Source organism: Anolis sagrei, chromosome 5, assembly GCF_037176765.1.
Source record: "Anolis sagrei isolate rAnoSag1 chromosome 5, rAnoSag1.mat, whole genome shotgun sequence".
Taxonomy (NCBI): Eukaryota; Metazoa; Chordata; class Lepidosauria; order Squamata; family Dactyloidae; genus Anolis; species Anolis sagrei.
The window spans coordinates 83,900,067-83,918,385 of NC_090025.1; the positions used below are offsets into that span (position 1 = coordinate 83,900,067).

At 38.7% G+C, this 18,319-nt stretch overlaps 1 protein-coding gene across 2 annotated transcripts in view; it reads right to left on the bottom strand.

The window, feature by feature from the left end:
- The window catches only part of RINT1 (RAD50 interactor 1), a 27,608-nt gene continuing 9,289 nt past the window's right edge, over window positions 1–18,319 (bottom strand). For both annotated transcript variants that reach the window (XM_067468815.1, XM_067468814.1), the window contains exons 6-16: window positions 18,085–18,258; window positions 17,840–17,992; window positions 15,533–15,689; window positions 13,838–13,948; window positions 13,521–13,746; window positions 10,971–11,108; window positions 7,550–7,749; window positions 4,355–4,569; window positions 2,442–2,622; window positions 2,238–2,356; window positions 1–1,390 (exon numbers count right to left, since the gene is read on the bottom strand). In XM_067468815.1, coding sequence (XP_067324916.1) covers window positions 1,168–1,390; window positions 2,238–2,356; window positions 2,442–2,622; window positions 4,355–4,569; window positions 7,550–7,749; window positions 10,971–11,108; window positions 13,521–13,746; window positions 13,838–13,948; window positions 15,533–15,689; window positions 17,840–17,992; window positions 18,085–18,258 — 1,897 coding nt within the window. In that variant the 3' untranslated portion in view covers window positions 1–1,167. The remainder of the gene's footprint in view (window positions 1,391–2,237; window positions 2,357–2,441; window positions 2,623–4,354; window positions 4,570–7,549; window positions 7,750–10,970; window positions 11,109–13,520; window positions 13,747–13,837; window positions 13,949–15,532; window positions 15,690–17,839; window positions 17,993–18,084; window positions 18,259–18,319) is intronic.

Here is an 18,319-nt window from a genome sequence, read left to right on the forward strand (position 1 = left end):
ATGTTTTAGTCCATTTTATTCCAATGAAACCAACTTACCCTTTGTTCATTAACTTCTGCCCACCATGAAGGCTTAGACATATATACATCCTGTTTTTCATCTATAAGCCAGGATAGTAGGTTTTTCTGCCAACTCTTTTTTTTAATGCAAAGGGTTTCTTTTGTTTTCCACATTATATTGTAGTTTTCCAAATCAAAACATTTTGGAATTCCTGCAAAATCACTACTATCAATTGTCTACATTAGCAGTGTTAGCCTGGTTACTAAAATTAATATATTAATCCATTATGTAGAACTGTCTAGGTGGAATGTCATCCATACATTTTACCTGTTATTATGTCAGCAAAGCTGCAATAGTTCAACCCTGTGAAACCTACATAAATGACAGTCTTGATAGGAGATCACTGTGGATTTGTCAGAGATGTAACTGACTAGATTTGTTCTCAAATAACATGAAGAATTAATCTTGATGACACAAGGACAAACAAGGGAAAACAACCTTTGCTCACACTAAAAATGCAATTCCCCAGATTTTCAAAACAAGCCTCACCTGCTCCTTTCATGGTCCATCCCTATCATATGGGGAATGTGTCATAACGTCTGTTGAAAAGAGTTCCCCTTATTACAAGGACTCAACTGAGCACCCCAGTGGCTCTTGACAAGAGTACCTGCCAAGTTAAATATATTATCCAGCTCAATATCAACTTGTCTTTGCCAGTTTAAAAGTGCTCTTTCAAACTATGGCATATAAACAACAGGAGCCCCCGGTGGCGCAGTGGGTTAAACCCCTGTTCCAGCAGGACTGAAGACCAACAGGTCGCAAGTTCGAATCCGGGGAGAGGCGGATGAGCTCTCTCTATCAGCTCCAGCTCCTCATTCGGGGACATGAGAGAAGCCTCCCACAAGGATGATAAAACATCAAATCATCCAGGCGTCCCCTGGGCAACATCCTTGCAGACGACCAGTTCTCTCACACCAGAAACGACTTGCTGTTTCTCAAGTCGCTCCTTACCCAAAAAAAAAAACCCAACTGATTCTTCTTGGCTTAAAAATCAATTTTACATACTAAATGTAACACCCTAAATAACTGAAAAACATACAAAAGTTTGGATTTGTTTTCTCACAAAATGCAATACTAATTAGTGTCTCGCCAAGCTATTATTTTTGATTATTTCCCAGTACTAGGCCAATTTGTTCTCAGATTAAGAAGAATCTCCACATCCTGTTGAGCTAACTTGTAGATTCCAAGTTCATTTAACGCTGCTACAGCTGTAGGCTGATTTGAACTCAAGATCGTTCCACTTCGGTTGTCAGCAGCCGATTGTAGCACATCCTTCAACAGCAAGGCTGAGCCGACATTTAAGTTCAGTACAATACAGGCTTCCTTTATACTGTGGAGGGAAAAAAAGTTGTGTTTAAAATGGTGGAAGAGCCACAGAACCTTTACAGGAGTGGATCTTCAAGTTTGTCTTCCAAACACATGAACATCATTTATCTATCTATCTATCTATCTATCTATCTATCATATCATGAGCAAACCAAACAGTTGTATTGCATTTTTAACAAACAAACAAACAAACAAACAAAACAAAACACAAAGAACATCATAACATTTAGTAAGCCATCTTTGAAATAGAAGGGGGGAAAGTCAAAATAGATTTTCCTTTGGGGAGGAAAGGTATCAGCTTATTCACCTCATTCACCAAAATCCCCTGACATTCTGTGCAGTATGCTACATACATCTACTGTCCGAAGGCCTGGTCCCAGAACCATGATTTTAATTTTTTTCTAAAAGCCAGGCGGGAGGGAGCGGATCTTACCTCATTTGGGAGTGTGTTCCATAGGCGGGGGGACAGCCGAGAAGGCCCTGTCTCTTGTCCCCGCCAGACTTATTTGTACTGTTGATGGGGCCTCCCTGGATGATCTTAGATTACAAGATGGGACATAGGGGTGGATGCGTTTGGACAAGTAAGCTGGGCCAGAACCATATAGAGGTTTAATGAAGAATTGAAAGAGGAGGGTCACAGGAGGAAAAGAGATGTCTCAAAGTGGTGGGGCAGCAGAGAAGCCCCAATCCATTCCTATATGTGGCCCCTTGGGAACCAAAAGAGTGTGCTTCCCTAATTTAAAGATTTTGTGCTAAAAAAAGGGGGGGGGGGGAAAGGCCCACACTATAACTCATTCCTTTTTTCATTTAAAAAACAAGTTCTCCAATTAATGTAAGTTATGCTTACTTACTGTTTAAAATAATTCTCTGGTCGCTTGCAGTAATGTGAAAATAAAGGGAAAAGGTTTCTGGTCATATCAAACTGGAGCTGCGCAGCCCCTCCTTCGTTGAAATGATTGGCCAAAATGATCTACAAGAAGTAGATGGGTAACAGGGGAATTATTTAACATTTTGTGAACACATTTATTATTAAGCACTACTGACACAAGACTTACTTCCTGATAGATGAACAAATCCACCTTTTCTGCAAGCATTTGCCAGAAGATTTTGAACAATGAGTAACAAAGCTGCTGCTCAAGCTGTAGCAGCCGGTCTCTCAAGGTGAGCAGGAGTGAGCAGGCGGTGACTGACAAAGACATTACTGCCTGTTCTGACTGAGACGGCAAAGACAGCCACCTAAAAGAAGAAGAGAATTATCACTACAAAGTACCTACATTTCCAACTTGCAGTTTCTCTGTCGTTTGGAATGAGATGTTTCACTTGAGCTAGGAACCTATGCTCTTTCTCTGTGTCTGACTCAAGTCAATTGGAGAAGAGCATATCTGGCTAGCAAGCCTAGGTGAAAATCTGGCTGGAACAAGGAAGAACGAAGATAGATTTGTTTATTGATAAGTCCACTAACCATATCAACAATAAAAGACAAAAAATATATACAGACAAATAGACACTAATCACTATGCTAAAACTCCTGTGATAGTTAACTAAAGCAAATTAAAGCATGATAAAACTTGATTAGTACATTTGGTAAAATTGGATTGAATTACGAGATGAAAGAAGGGGGAGTAGAGTGACAAGTGTAAAAGACGTATCGTAATAGATTCAGAATAAATGATTTAGAACAGGGGTCCTCAAACTATGGCCTGCGGGCCGGATATGGCCCTCCAAGGTCATTTACCTGGCCCTCGCTCAGGGTCAACCTAAGTCTGAAATGACTTGAAAGCACACAAGAACAACAACAACAACTATCCTATCTCATCAGCCAAAAGCAGGCCCACACTTCCCACTGAAATACTAATAAGTTTATATTTGTTAAAATTGTTCTTCATTTTAATTATTGTATTGTTTTTAAGTGTTTTTGCACTACAAATAAGATATGTGCAGTGTGCATAGGAATTCATTCATTTTTTTCCAAATTATAATCCAACAGTTTGAAGGACTGTGATCTAGCCCTCTGTTTAAAAAGTCTGAGGACCCTTGATTTAGAACATGTTCAATTGTGACAGATTTGAAAATAAAGATATACACAAGTCTATTTAATCCTCTCATTGACTTTTCAGGCAGTTCTCAAAAGTATCCCAAAGCATTACATTTTGCGGGCAAATGCTCACAATTTTTAAGAGAAAAGGTGATTCAGAGATCTTTTTTCCACTTAATGTGAGATGCATGGTAACCATCCAAAATACACAGAGATGTTCTCCATGTGATAAACAGTTGTTTCTAAACTACAGATGGGGAAACTATCTTACTAATTACACTATGTAGCAACATTTGAAAATTTTCCTGTTTCTGGTTTGAAAGTGTTATTTCCTATTTAGTTGTGTGGGACTTGCTTTGAAAGTAGTTGTTATACTCCAGAAACTCCATCAATATTTAACATTTACACAAATGATCAGCTACTGCCAGAAGGAACAGTGAATTTCATCTAGGCTGACGATCGTGCCATCACTGCTCAAACAAGGAGTGTTGAAATGGTTGAACAGAAACTCTCTGGAGTTCTGGGTCAGTGGTTCTCAACTTTCCTAATGTCACAACCCCTTAATGCAGTTCCTCATTTTGTGGTGACCCACAATCATCCGTCAGGAAGTAGAAGCCAGTACTGAAAGGACCAAGGCAGTGATTTCTCTGGCCCATCCTCTGTTCGGATATCAGCAAGCATGCCAATGCCTTAAAGCAAGAATCAGCTTCTTAAGATCTACAGAGATACTCGCAGGAACACCTCAGAAAGCGAGAGTCCAAAAATGGCAGGTAAAAACCCAGAACCTCAATCCCAGAACCTTACCCTATAAACTCTTTCAGAAAGAAATGCATTAGGCTATACTGTTTATATATAAATTACCTTGCTTTTCCCACTCTTCTCTTCCAAACTATATGAATTAAAAGTTTGATGTATGAAGAAAATAAACTTTACCTTTCTTTTCGGTACATTTTGACTGCATCTTTGACTTCTCGGAAGACATGATCGACTTGACGAGTGAGCATATCATGCTTTAGGCGCTCCAGAAGGTTAATCATATCATCAAAGACAGAGCTTTCCATTGAAGCCAGTTGTCCAAGCTGTAGTATACTCAGTGCACTGCTATCAGAACAAACTACCAATGCAGCCTGTTGAAGCTGCAAGAAGAACTATAGGGACATGGAAATCCAGGTGTAAAGATTACCACCACCAAGTATTATACATTTACAAGTTGCTTAAAATAGTAACATAGCTCCAGTTTGGGTCCCTTAGAATTAGAGTCGTTTGATGTTAGGAAAATTTGTAAGTACAGTTCTTTGGTGGCAGACTGTAGGTCAGTGGTAGAGCACATGAATTAAATGCAACAGCTCCCAGGTTCAACCACCACATCCAGTTTTAACTAAGGACTGAGTGGGCTGATACGAGAGTGAGTCAAAACTTGTCAAGGTAGACCAGGACTGAAAAACTGCATTATGTTTTCCCTACTGAAGATCACACTCTCTTGGAGATGATCTGCAATCTTGTGATCTGGCCAAAGCCAACCTCTTCCTCCATAACACGCCACACTATTGTTTTCACTTTCTCTATTCATTTTCTTAAAGAGTGAATAAATGGAGAAGTGATATCATCATATGCACCACCTAACCATCTACAATTCTCCCAGCTGTCTGCCCAGCTAAAAATACACACACACAAGTCTGCTGTCTTTGCTATGCAAGTAGAAAGCCACCTCGACTGAGGAAGAACACCTCTGAAAGCACAGATCTTTCCTCAGCCACGTGGTAGCCACGCATTTCTCACATTTAGATGCTGAACAAGATGAACTTGATAAACTCTGATTGATCTCTATAACACCGAGATAGCCAGGGCATTAGACATGATCTCCCCTGAACATCCCCTCTCGGTTTTTTGAGGAGCTGGCATCGATGAAGCACTCAAGATGGAGACTTTGGTGGAAAACTCAGAGTGTCTCCGATTGCATGGGCTAGAGCCTCTATTAAGGCCTACTCCACAGCTTTGAGGACAGCCAGGAAGGCTTCCGCAACTGCTTGCATTGCATCTGCAACCAACAGAGCAGCTGAGTTGTTTCAGGTTGCTGGGGAGCTCCTTCACCCCCCACACTCCCCCCCCCCCCCGTGGGGAGGAAGGGCTTCTTGCCAATCCAGCTACGCAATGCAGCGAGTTCGCGTATCATTTTGCAGACAAAGTCCGCTCCGACTTGGGACACCAACTTTCATACTGTACCAGGTGAGGTAACCGAAGCAACTGTCAGTTCAATCTTATTGGATTTGTTTGTTTGTGCAGCCTGATAATGTGGACAAAATCCTGGGAGCAGTAAGAGCAACCACATGCGCGCTAGATCTTGCCCTTCATGGCTTATAAAACTTGCCAGAGAAGGGTTAGCCAAGTGGTTTTCAAGGACAATAATGCCTCGTTGGAGCAAGGACACATTCCATCAAGCCTAAAACAGGCAATACTACGACCACTCTTGAAAAAGTCCTCCCCTGACTCCTCAATACTGAACAACTATTTCAAATCTTCCTTTTCTGGGCAAGATTCTGGAGCGAGTGGTTGCTTCTTAGCTCCACGGATTCTTGGACGAAACCGATTATCTGGATCCATCGCAGTCTGGGTTCAGGCCTGGTCATGGTACGGAGACAGCTTTGGTTGCCTTGGTGGATGACCTCCCTGGAGAACTTGACAGGGGGTGTGTGACCTTGTTGATATCCTTCTGGGGCAGCTTGCCGGAATGGGCCTCCTTCGTGAGGCTGCCCCTGAAGACAGCCCGGAAACTGCAATTGTTGCAAAGATCAGCTGCCAGGTTGCTAACTGGGGCAAGTTACAGGAAGCAGTCAACCCCCGTTTAAACAGCTCCACTGGCTGCTGATAAGTTTCTGGTCCCAATTTAAGGTGCAGGTTATCACCTATAAAGCTCTAAATGGTTCGGGACCCACCTATCTTCGTGACCCCATCTTCCCCTATGAGCCCACACGATCTCTAAGATTTTCTGAGAAGGCTCTTCTCTCGCTTCCACTCCAGTCACAGACACGGTTGGTGGGGACAAGAGGGAGGGCCTTCTCGGTGGTGGCCCTCCGACTATGGAACTTCCTCCCCAAGGAGATCAGGCTAGCTCCCTTCTCATCCATGCTTTGTAAGGAACTAAAGACGTGGATGTTGCATTGTGCATTTTATTAGGCAATTCCCTGGACAGTTGGCCCCAACCATGGCCTAAAATCTTGTCCCTGCACCTTATTACTGTACTACCCAAAGTCATAGTGAGCCTGTTTATAATTTGCTCTTATCCTTATGCTGCTATATGACCTATGCACTTTATTAATAAACATAATAATAATAATAATAATAATAATAATAATGAACTTCCTTTATGTCCCGTCACCATCTCCCCAAATTGTTTGTATCTCTCTATGAGTTCTCTCTTACAATGAGCTCTGCCCCCTTATCTCACCCAAGGTTTTTAAAATCATTTTATGTACATGCGGCCCGCCCTCTGTCATTTTGTTATTATGTTCAGTTCCTATGTTCTGTGTATATTCTTTTATATGCTTTGATGTTTTATTTTAATGTTATGCTATTTATTTTATTGCAATTTATATTGTTATATTGTAGTTCTTGTTCGGGCTTGGCCCCATGTAAGCTGCTCCAAGTTCCCATTGGGGAGATGGTGGCGGAGTACAAATAAAGTCTATTATTATTATTATTATTTTTATTATTATTATTACATCAGTCTGCCCTCCCACAACGAGACTTGAATTGTACAATTGGTTGTTGATTCTGATGCTCTTCTTCTTCTTAGGTTGTTGTTGTTATTGTTGTTTTATCTTGTTTTTATACTGAAGTTTTATATTTTCTACATGTTATGTTTTAACCCATATGCAAGCCGCCCCAAGTCCCTTCAGGGAAATGGAGGCGGGGTATAAAAATAAAGTTGTTGTTATTATTGCTATAATAATAATAATAATAATAATTATTATTATTATTATGGATAGCTTTTATGTTCACATATTAAAGGTACCGAAAAGCAGAAGCATCTTAACTCTACCAGTGAATATGAAAAGCAGCTCCATATAATTAAATTCAGTTTCAATAATCCACAAATGGCAAAAGTCATGATGGAAAATAACCACTTACAAGGTTGTCAGCCCAGTCTGCTAATACAGTTGCTATGTAGTTGACAGCATTTAGGATTGCACAATACCGGAAAGCTAAAGGTGCTCTGGTCTCTTCTTTCATAACTTGAGTTAGTCGTATCCTGAAGTCATCCACCAGCTCTTTCTGCAGTTCTAGGAATTGTAGCTTTCTAGCAGCAGTAGGAAGGTGCTTATACCGATCTGTACAGAAAATTGCAAAATATTTCTTATTTAAATTATTTTATAGTTTGAGGGGATCAAGCTTTTCAACCCAAAATCCATCATGATTAACATGTGTCATGGATTCTGACATGTGTTTTATATGATAAAAATCATCCCCTATAGTTTGCACTGCCAGATCTACATTCTCTTATTTCTCACTTTTGGCATCTCTGCCATATTGTGGAACAATGGCAATAATGGCTAGGAAATTATTTAAGAAGGATATACACATCAGCTTTATTTCTTCCCTCCTTGGCTCAGCTGTTAATCAGTGTGTATGCCAACTAATGGGAAGGAATACAAAACCATTAAAGCTGAAGACATATAATACAGAAGGAATACAGAACCAATAAAGCTTGGATGACCAATAATAATAATAATAATAATAATAATAATAATAATAATAATGTGTCTGAAGTGTGATCCAATACAACAACCAGCATAGTGATCTTATTTTCTGTGTACTAATCTTGTTGTGTTTCAAATAATCTTTATTTATACCCTGCCACCATCTCCCCAAAGGGCCTCGGGGCAGCTCACAGAAGCACTACAAGTGTCACATACAGACAACAATACGTAAGGATTAATACAATGACATAAGAATAAACAATAGTGCACAAACATCTCATTAATAAAATTATAGAAATTTGAAAATTATAAAATTCCTAAAATGCACTGCAACCTGCCAGCCGGCTATCTGTCAGAACAATCAATCAAAGTGTGGGCCAGTACTATCAATGATTCAAAGGCCTGTCTGAAGAGCCATGTTTTTAGACTCACCCAGAAGGCCTGAAGAGATGGAGCAAATTTAATTGATATAGAAGCTAGATATCCTGTTTATTAACAAAAGTAATAACAGAGCTTGTGGACCAGACTATAGTATACTATACACTATTGCTAGTAGTTCTGAATCCTATTCTAGACAACTGCAACCCACTAGCTCAACAATATAGCAGAACTAACATAAAACACATATGTTGGGTCCTACGGATCTGTGGGCTCCAAATCCACAATTTTCACTGATTGTGGATTGTTACATCCCATATTATTAAATGGTGGTAGCATGAATGTGGATATGCTGAAACATATGTGTTCACATCACTGCAATGTAATATGAAGTCTGATCATCTACATTTTTATATCCATACAGTCTTGGAATCCCAACAGATGCAGTAGGCCCACTATATATAGACACTCCTTAAAAGATCAGTCAATCTTTATTCCCACTGAAACTCACAGAACTAAAATTATTTATGATAACTTTTCCCAGTGATTTTAACAATATAGCAATCTTAGTATTGCACTGTGTAGTTGACTTATTCAAGATTTCAATCACTGACGGTGCTTTTTGTTACTAAGAGCAGTATCCCTTTAATGGCCATGCACTCAAAACCTCACAAGTTTATTATTATTATTATTATTATTATTAATAATAATAATAATAATAATATCCCTACTAGTCGTCCCCTGCCACGTGTTGTGGCCCAGTCTGTATATATGTGTATATGTGTTTGTGTATATATTTGTGAATATGTGTATATATGTGTGTTTGCATATCTATATCAATAAAAATGTAATTTTCATTTGTAGGATTAAAATAACTCAAAAACCACTGGGCGACCTGACACCAAATTTGGACCCAATCCACATATCAGGTCAACGAGTGATCAACACTCATAAAAACACTGAAAAACACAGCAGAAGAGACTTAAAAAGCCAAACAATAAAAAAAAAAAACATTACAACGCATGCACAAAACCACACATACACATATATTTTAGATTATACAGACAGTCATTCATCCGATAGTGAATGGTGATACTTGTTTTTATTAATTATAAGCCAAATGTGATTTTATTAATTGTTAATTGTTGTATTTCATCATTCTACTTTCACTTGACTTAGCCGATGGTTTGTTGACCGAAATAAAGGCTACTGACTGACATACACATATACGCAAACACACATATACACATATTCACATACAAAGCACATATACATAGACTGGGCTGTGTATATATGTGTGTGCATATGTGTGTGTATATATGTGTATATATTTGTGTGTTTATGTATATATGTATATTGTGTATATGTGTGTGCTTGTCTGTATGCATATTTGTGTGTATATATGTGTGTATGTATGTGTGCATGCATATGTATATGTATATATGTGTGCATGCGAATATAAGTGTATGTGTATGTGTATATATGGTGTATTTTTGGGGGTTTTAAGTCCATTCTACGGGGGCGGGTTGTGTTTTTAGGGGTGATGAACACTCATTGGACTGTTAAGTGTATTGTGTCAAAATTTCGTGTCAATTCGTCCACTGGTTTCTGAGTTATGGTAATCTCACAAACAAAAATTACATTTTTATATAGATGATGATGATGATGATGATGATTATTATTATTATTATTATGTTTGTTTATATCCCACTTTTTCTCTCCATACAGAGACCCAAAGCAGCTCACAAGTAAAAGTATTATAATACAACTTAAAATATACAAATATACAAATATTAAAATAGTATTAAACATAATTAATGTTAAAAACAATTCAAGTGAAAGCCATAAAAGCATATAAAACCACAGCACCCCCTGTCTAGATCTTAAACACCATCTTTAAACGCTTGTCTGAATAATTAGGATTTAGCCTGAAGGACAGCAGGGAGGGGGTCCATTCTGGCTTCCCTGGGCAGGGAGTTCCAGAGGCACTGAGAAGGAAGGCCCGCTCTCTTGTTCCCATCAACCGAGCTTGAGATGGAGGTGGGATCGAGAGAAGGGCCTCTCCTGAAGATCTCAGAGCCCAGGCAGGTTTGTTCAAGGGGATGCGGTCAGCCAAATAGCCTGAACCTGAACCGTCTCGGGCTTTAAAAGTTTAATATTGTTTAGTATTTTTTAAGTATTTATTTTAACAACAACTGCACTTTAGCAATAATTGCAAAACGTATCCATGCTGACAATTATCCCATCTCCTATGGATACAAATGCTTGATCAGACTGCTTTTTCAATTATTCACTAAAGTTCAAAAGGAACAAATCAACAGGGGCTACTCTTATTTGTGCCATTCCAGTTCTTCCTGTTATTCCTTTGATGGCAGCTCAGCCACTGACATGATGTTGATTTCCTTGTTCAAGATACGCTACAGTTCTTGAATTATTAAAGAATCAAAGCCGAATGGCAGAAATGTTATAATTACCTGTGATAACCAGTAGCAAAGTCATAAAAGTTTCAGCACAGTCTGGGACTTTCATTTCATCTACATCAGTGATATCTTTGTACTGTGATACCCAGGCAGCTTCAGATGAAAGCATGGAGTCCATCTTTTGAAGAGCAACTGTCAAGTACACACAAACAAAAATGTCCTTAAATATTTAAATACTTTTCCACATTAGCAGCCTTGCTATTCAAAGGTGCATTTTTTCTCCAAAGCAAATTGCTACTCTTTTATAAATAAATGTAAAATAAAAGATATAATAAACACAGCAATATCAAGACAAAGGGAACTAGAAGAGTTAACAAATATAACAGAGGATAAATATGAATATGAGTCTATTAATATATATGCGGATCCCCCCCCCCCCATGTACCACTACCATCACACTCACTGCCAAATTGAAAAATGAATGGCAGCACAGATCAACCTATCAAAATGTATCAAATCACTTTGGTTTAGGGCTTGGAAAATTGCATGATATAGCAGAAGAATGCATTTCCTCAGCACAATTGTTTGATTCCTGTAAATTTTGTTCAGATGGATTTAGAAAAAAACTTCACATGTGTTTATCAGTGCTAAAGCAGTATTGACATATTAGAAGTTAATATCCCAATACATAAGCAACAACAGCAACTTAAATCTCATTACTAGTCCCAGCTAAAGCTGATCCACTGAATAAAACTTCCTTAAGCAAATTCACAAGGTCTTTATGTGAATACAAACATATTAGCCAGTTAGTACTAAGGCTTTCATGGCCGGAATCACTGGGTTGTTGTAGGTTTTTGGGGGGGTATATGGCCATGTTCTAGAGCAGTGGTTCTCAGCCTTCCTAATGCCACGACCCCTTAATACAGTTCCTCATGTTGTGGTGACCCCCCAATCATAAAATTGTTTTTGTTGCTATTTCACAACTGTAGTTTTGCTACTGTTATGGATCGTAATGTAAACATCTGATTGCAGGATGTATTTTCATTCACTGAACCAAATTTGGCACGAATACTCTATACACCCAAATTTGAATACTGGTGGGGTTGGGAGGGATTGATATTGTCATTTGGGAGTTATAGTTGCTGGGATTTATAGTTCACCTACAATCAAAGAGCACTCTGAACTCCACCAACGACGGAATTGAACCAAACTTGGCACACAGAACTACCATGACCAACAAAAAGTACTGGTAGGGTTGGGTGGGCAATAACCTTGAGCTTTGGAGTTGTAGTTCACCTACATCCAGAGAGCACTGTAGACTCAACCAATGATGGATTTGACCAAACTTAGCATGAATGCTCAATATGCTCAAATGTGAACACTAGTGGAATTTGGGGAAAATAGATATTGACATTTGGGAGTTGTAGTTGCTGAAATTTATAGTTCATCAACAATCAAAGAGCATTCTGAGAAATAGTTTTCTAAGATCTACAGAGACACTCGCTGGAACACCTCAGCAAGCGGGAGTCCAAAAGTGGCAGGCTAAAACCCAGAACCTCAACCGATGGTTGATACCAAATGAGAGACTTCCCCCTGGGCACACAGAAGACTGGGCGACTTGGAAGGTGCTGAACAGACTGCGCTCTGGCACCACAAGATGCAGAACCAACCTCAAGAAATGGGGCCACAAAGTGGAATCTATGACATGCGAGTGTGGAGAAGAGCAAACCACTGACCACCTGCTGCAATTCACCCTGAGCCCTGCCACATGCACAATGGAGGACCTTCTTGCAGCAACACCAGAGGCACTCCAAGTGGCCAAATACTGGTCAAAGGACATTTAATCAACTACCAAACTTGCAAACTTTGTGTTTTGTCTGTTTGTTTGTTTTGTTCTGTTAGAAATGTAATACAATTGACTGGTTGCCCTGACATGACAAATAAATTTCAAACACAGTTTGAGACATCATTCATTCTCTAACTCAAGAACTTTATTCCAATCATCTACTTCCAAGGGAGTCCCCGGTGGTGCAATGGGTTAATATAATATATTGTATATACATATAATATTTATAATATTAAAATCTAATGCAATATAATACTACTAATAATAATATAATTATATATTTATATTACATATAATATTACTAATAATATTACAATATAATGGTATAGCACAATATAGTAATATTAATACTAATATTGTACTATGCTAATAATATAATATATTGTATGTATATATATATCTTGTAAGCCGCTCTGAGTCTTTGGGATGAGAAGGGCAGCATATAAATGTTGTAAATAAATAAATAAATAAACCTTTGTGTTGGCAGGACTGAAGACTGACAGGTCGGAGGTTCGAATCAGGGGAGAGCCTGTTGAGCTTCCTCTTTCAGCTCCAGTTCCCCATGAGGGGACATGAGAAGCCTCCCACAAGGATGGTAAAACATCAAAAAACATCTGGGCATCCCCTGGGCAACGTCCTTGCAGATGGCCAATTCTCTTACACCAGAAGTGACTTGAAGTTTATCAAACATGAAAAAAACCCTATTTCCTAAAGCTGTTATAAGTTCCGATTAGATAAATTCCAAAATAGTGGCTTACATTTTCTCTCCACAGTTAGCCATCTTTGAAAATAGGTCTCTTCTGATAAAATGTGCATACAGCTGGGAAAGCTGCTGAGATATCCATGAACACTGTGTAGCTCTCTCTCAAACAGAAGTACCTCATCAACCAGGTGGCAGAAGAGGCTGTCATCATACAACAAGCAAGGAATATCAGCAGCCAACTTCTCCAGGATCAGCATCACCAAAGCTCGGGAAAACTCCATCTTAAAGAGAGGTAAAAGGATTAAGATCAAAACAGCAGATACGGATGCATGACTTTGCACCAAGTGGATTAGAAAGGATACAATTGCTTACCCTTGCACTGACTGGAGAGCCTGCCTTGTCCAATATTGGTTGGACTTTGTCATCAAGAAACTTAGCGTGACTCCCAATCCACATGAGCACCTGGGTTAGGTACCATTCAGGCTTTTGAGGAAGAAAAGGAGAACCTTAATGCATTCAATAAAACCTGCTTGTTGCTACATCAAAGTCACATACTTCTATGCCAATTACATCACCAAGCCCCATGCAAACCTACATCACATTACAATCTGGTGAGCCAGATGTCTTTTAGCAATCCTCCAGGTTAAATTCGTAAACTATCTAATGGGAAAGGCCCCAAATGTACACTGATCAGGCAAGACTTTCCAAGAACAAACCAAGAATAAGCTGACAAAGGCAGAAACAATAATAAAATGGCATGCATGTCAATGCAGAACATTTAGAAAAATTACTAAAGTGTACAAAAATTGTTTATTTAATACAGGCCATCCCCTGCCACGCATTGCTGTGGCCCAGTCTGTGTATATGTGTTTTGTGGGTGTATATATGTGTATATGTGTGTGTGTATATTATATTTGTGTACTAGCCGTCCCCTGCCACGTGTTGCTGTGGCCCAGTCTGTGTCTATGTTTTGTGTGTGTATATATGTGTTTATGTGTGTGTGTATATTTGTGTATATGTGTATATATGTGTGTTTGCATATAGATAGAGAGAGATAGAGAGATAGATGGGTGTATATGTGTGTGCATATGAGTGTATATATATTTGTGTATATGTGTATATATGTGTGTTTGCATATATATAGAGAGAGATAGATGGGTGTATATGTGTGTGTGCATATGTGTGTATATATATTTGTGTATATGTGTATATATGTGTGTTTGTACATATATATATAGATAGATAGAGAGAGAGAGAGAGATGGGTGTATATGTGTGTGTGCATATGTGTGTATATATGTATGTATACGTGTGTATATATTTGTGTATTTCTGTGTTTCAATGTATATTGAGTATATGTGTATGTATGTATGTCTATATGTGTATGTGTGCATGTGTATATGTATATGAGTGTATGTGTATATGTATATATAGTTTATTTTGGGGTTTTTTTAAGCCCGTTCTGCTGGTTTTTTTGTGTGTTTTAGGGATGATGGACACTCATTGGCCTGATAGGTGTATTGTGTCCAAATTTGTGTCAATTTGTCCAGTGGTTTTTGAGTTATGCTAATCCCACAAACAAACATTACATTTTTATTTATATAGATATGTGCTTATATGTGGTTTTGCACATGTGATGTAATGTTTTGTTTTTTTTTTAAAAAATGGCTTTTTAAGTCTCTTCCACTGTGTTTTTTAGGGGGTTTTTTTATGAGTGATGGTTACGTTGGCCTGAGAGGTGTTTTGTGCCAATTCATCCAATGGTTTTTGAGTTCTGTTAATCCCACAAATTGCACTTAATGGTCAACACACATATTGCTGGCATATTCTTCTAGGCAGCATCCGTTAGTTAAAGGTTAGTTCCAACTTGTGTTTTAAATAAAATATGAAAATACGAAGAATAGATAGGGAACATATCAGGGGCCTCAACCTTTATTAATATATCCTAGCTACCTTGAGTCCCCTTCGGGATCGAGAAGGGCAGGATATAAATATAGTAAATCAATAAATAAATTTTAAGAGGGAAGTTTCATTTTAAAGAAAAGGACTTTGTATAACAATATCACACCTTGCTTAAAACATTTGTTTGCCTGTTTCCTGCGAAATGATACTTGAATCTTTTTTGAAGAGGAGCCACCATAATCTGCATGGGTAATATAACAGGTGGAGTGGGAGGGAGGAGGTACTTTTCTGGAAGCTGCTTTGGTTTGCTTAATAGTTCATCTCTGAGATCAAGAGTTAAAGGAAAATATCAATACAAATACAGTCTTACGTTTCTATAATCTGCATGTATGGTTGGCTACAAATTTAATTTGGTCAATTGAAATCGATGTAAACATAGTAAGGACTACTTTTTGCAGACTTAAATCAGACACAGGCTTAGTCAGTATGCAACTGTGATCTTTAAAGCTGCTAGGGACTATATCCCTACTAGACCCAAGGTACTAGGAGATGCCTAAATCACATTAATACCACCCGTGATGCACTGTTCTATACCGGGTGGTTCTATAACAGCCCTGAAATCTGTAACAGAGATTTTGGAAGAGTTCTCCATCTGCATATGCTGAGGAATAACTCAGCATGACCAACATTGCCAAAGAATTGCTATTCACAGAAGGGGAGAGTTGTCTTTTTAAAAGATGTTCTGTTCCTTCAATTGAGGAAACCACTGTGATGCACAAAACTGAAGAGTTAGGCTACAGAACTGGGCTGGAAGCCAGAAGGACAAATTCTAGGGGTTGCTTTAAGCACTTGCTATTTGCATATTCCTGTGCTTGTTGTTGTTCAGTCGTTTCAGACTCTTCGTGACCTCATGCCTAGCCCACACCAAAGCTCCCTGCCGGCTGTCACCACTCCCAACTCCTTCAAGGTCAATCCAGTCACTTCAAGGATGCCATCCATCCATCTTGCCCTTGGTCGGCCCCTCTTCCTTTTTCCTTCCATTTTCCCCGGCATAATGGTCTTCTCTAAGCTTTCCTTTCTTCTCATGATGTGGCCAAAGTACTTAATCTTGGCCTCGACTACCCTTCCCTCCAATGAGCATTCAGGCTTTATTTCCTGAAGTATGGACTGGTTGGATCTTCTCCTGTGCTACAGTTTTGAAGAATCATTAATTCTAAGGATCATTTATGTTGATGAGATGAAGCAGGCTGTTTTCAAACTATTTCCACTATCAGTTTTGTATACAACTGTATACAGTACCCATTTTTACTGGCATGTGTTCCTTGGCCTTAAACAGGAAGTGAATGAGTAGAAGTTAGATGTTGGCAAAGCTTAACTCCATGCCATAGAATACTTCACCTCATTGAGTTTCACAGGAACACACGGCAGTGTCCTCATCCCTATAGACAGAAAGTGTTCCCATAATCCTAAGTCAGTGGTTCTCAACTTGTGAGCCCCCAGGTGTTTTGCACTACAACAGCTGTTATTTATTTCTTTATTTCTTTACGACATTTATATCCCGCCCTTCTGAACCTGAAGGGGATTCAGAGCGGCTTAGAAGATATATATATATACATACATACACACACACACACACACACATAATAATAATATATTATATTATTAGCATATTACAGTATCAGTATTAAATATTACTATATTGTACTATACCATTATATTGTAATATTATTAGTAATATTACATGTAATATAAATATACAATTATAATATCATATTATTAGTATTATATTGCATTAGATCATAATATAAATATTATATGTATATACAATATATTATATTATATTATATTATATTATATTATATTATATATTAGAATAGCACAGGAGACAAGGTGGAATTGTCTTCTGCCCCCCTCTCTCTTCACTCTGGCCCAGAGCAGCAGTTGGTGCTGGGGGGGAGGGGTCCCTGAGTGATGACATATGCAGGAGACAAGATGGAATTTGTTAGGATTTCTAGGAAGGCCAAAACATCTGGGGACTCAAAGGTTGAGAACCACTGCCTTAAGTCCAAAACAGTTTGAGAAGCAGGGGAAGGTACCATAAAACTACATAAGCCATATAGTGTCCTCTTTGAACCTTCAAAGTTGAATTTTCTGATGCAGGCCTCCACAGGACATGATTGTGACAAGAATAGAACTTGTTGCCTCCCTGCTCCCTTCCTCAACTCTCCCTCAGAAGACAAAAGCCATGTTATGAGCAAAGAACCTCAGTTGAGAATCTGAGTTTGAAAAGGAAAAGAAAATAGGTACATTCACCTGGCAACACAACATTTATGACATCTTCTCCTAAATCTGTTTGGACTTAAACTTACAAGAGGCCTATCCCTTGGTGATTCTAGCAATCCATAATGTCATAAGAAGCCCTATATTTGTTAGGAGTTAATGCACATATACACTCAAATAGGAAAAAGGATACGAAGTCTGCAGTTTTAGAAGCTGAGAAAACAGCACCTCAAAGTTATTGTATATCTCTACAGTGTTGTTGGGTGCTCCGGCCAAGCCAAAAGGCTGGGATTGTGCTGGTCCAACAAATGGCCAGTGAAGGTGAGTTAAAGTCTCCTCGAAATCACTGCAATGGAGAGACATATATTATAATCCAGCAACCCAACTGAAAACTAAGAAATAAATAGAAATTGAAAGCAATGCCATTGAAAATTAAACCTTGACAGCCTATCCTTCAGGATCTTGTGCCAGAACTGAACAGTAGACCTTACAAAAGTAAGAAGATGGGAGCATGATGATTCCTGAAGCTTGATATCCAATTCAGCCATAGATGCTAAAGTAGTTGCAGCCTCTGGAACATTGTTGGTCATAAGATATTGCTGGATATTGTCACTAAGAAAGAGACACAAAGATGTTGTGTAGACTTTGTTGAGAATACATGTTGTTTCAAAAT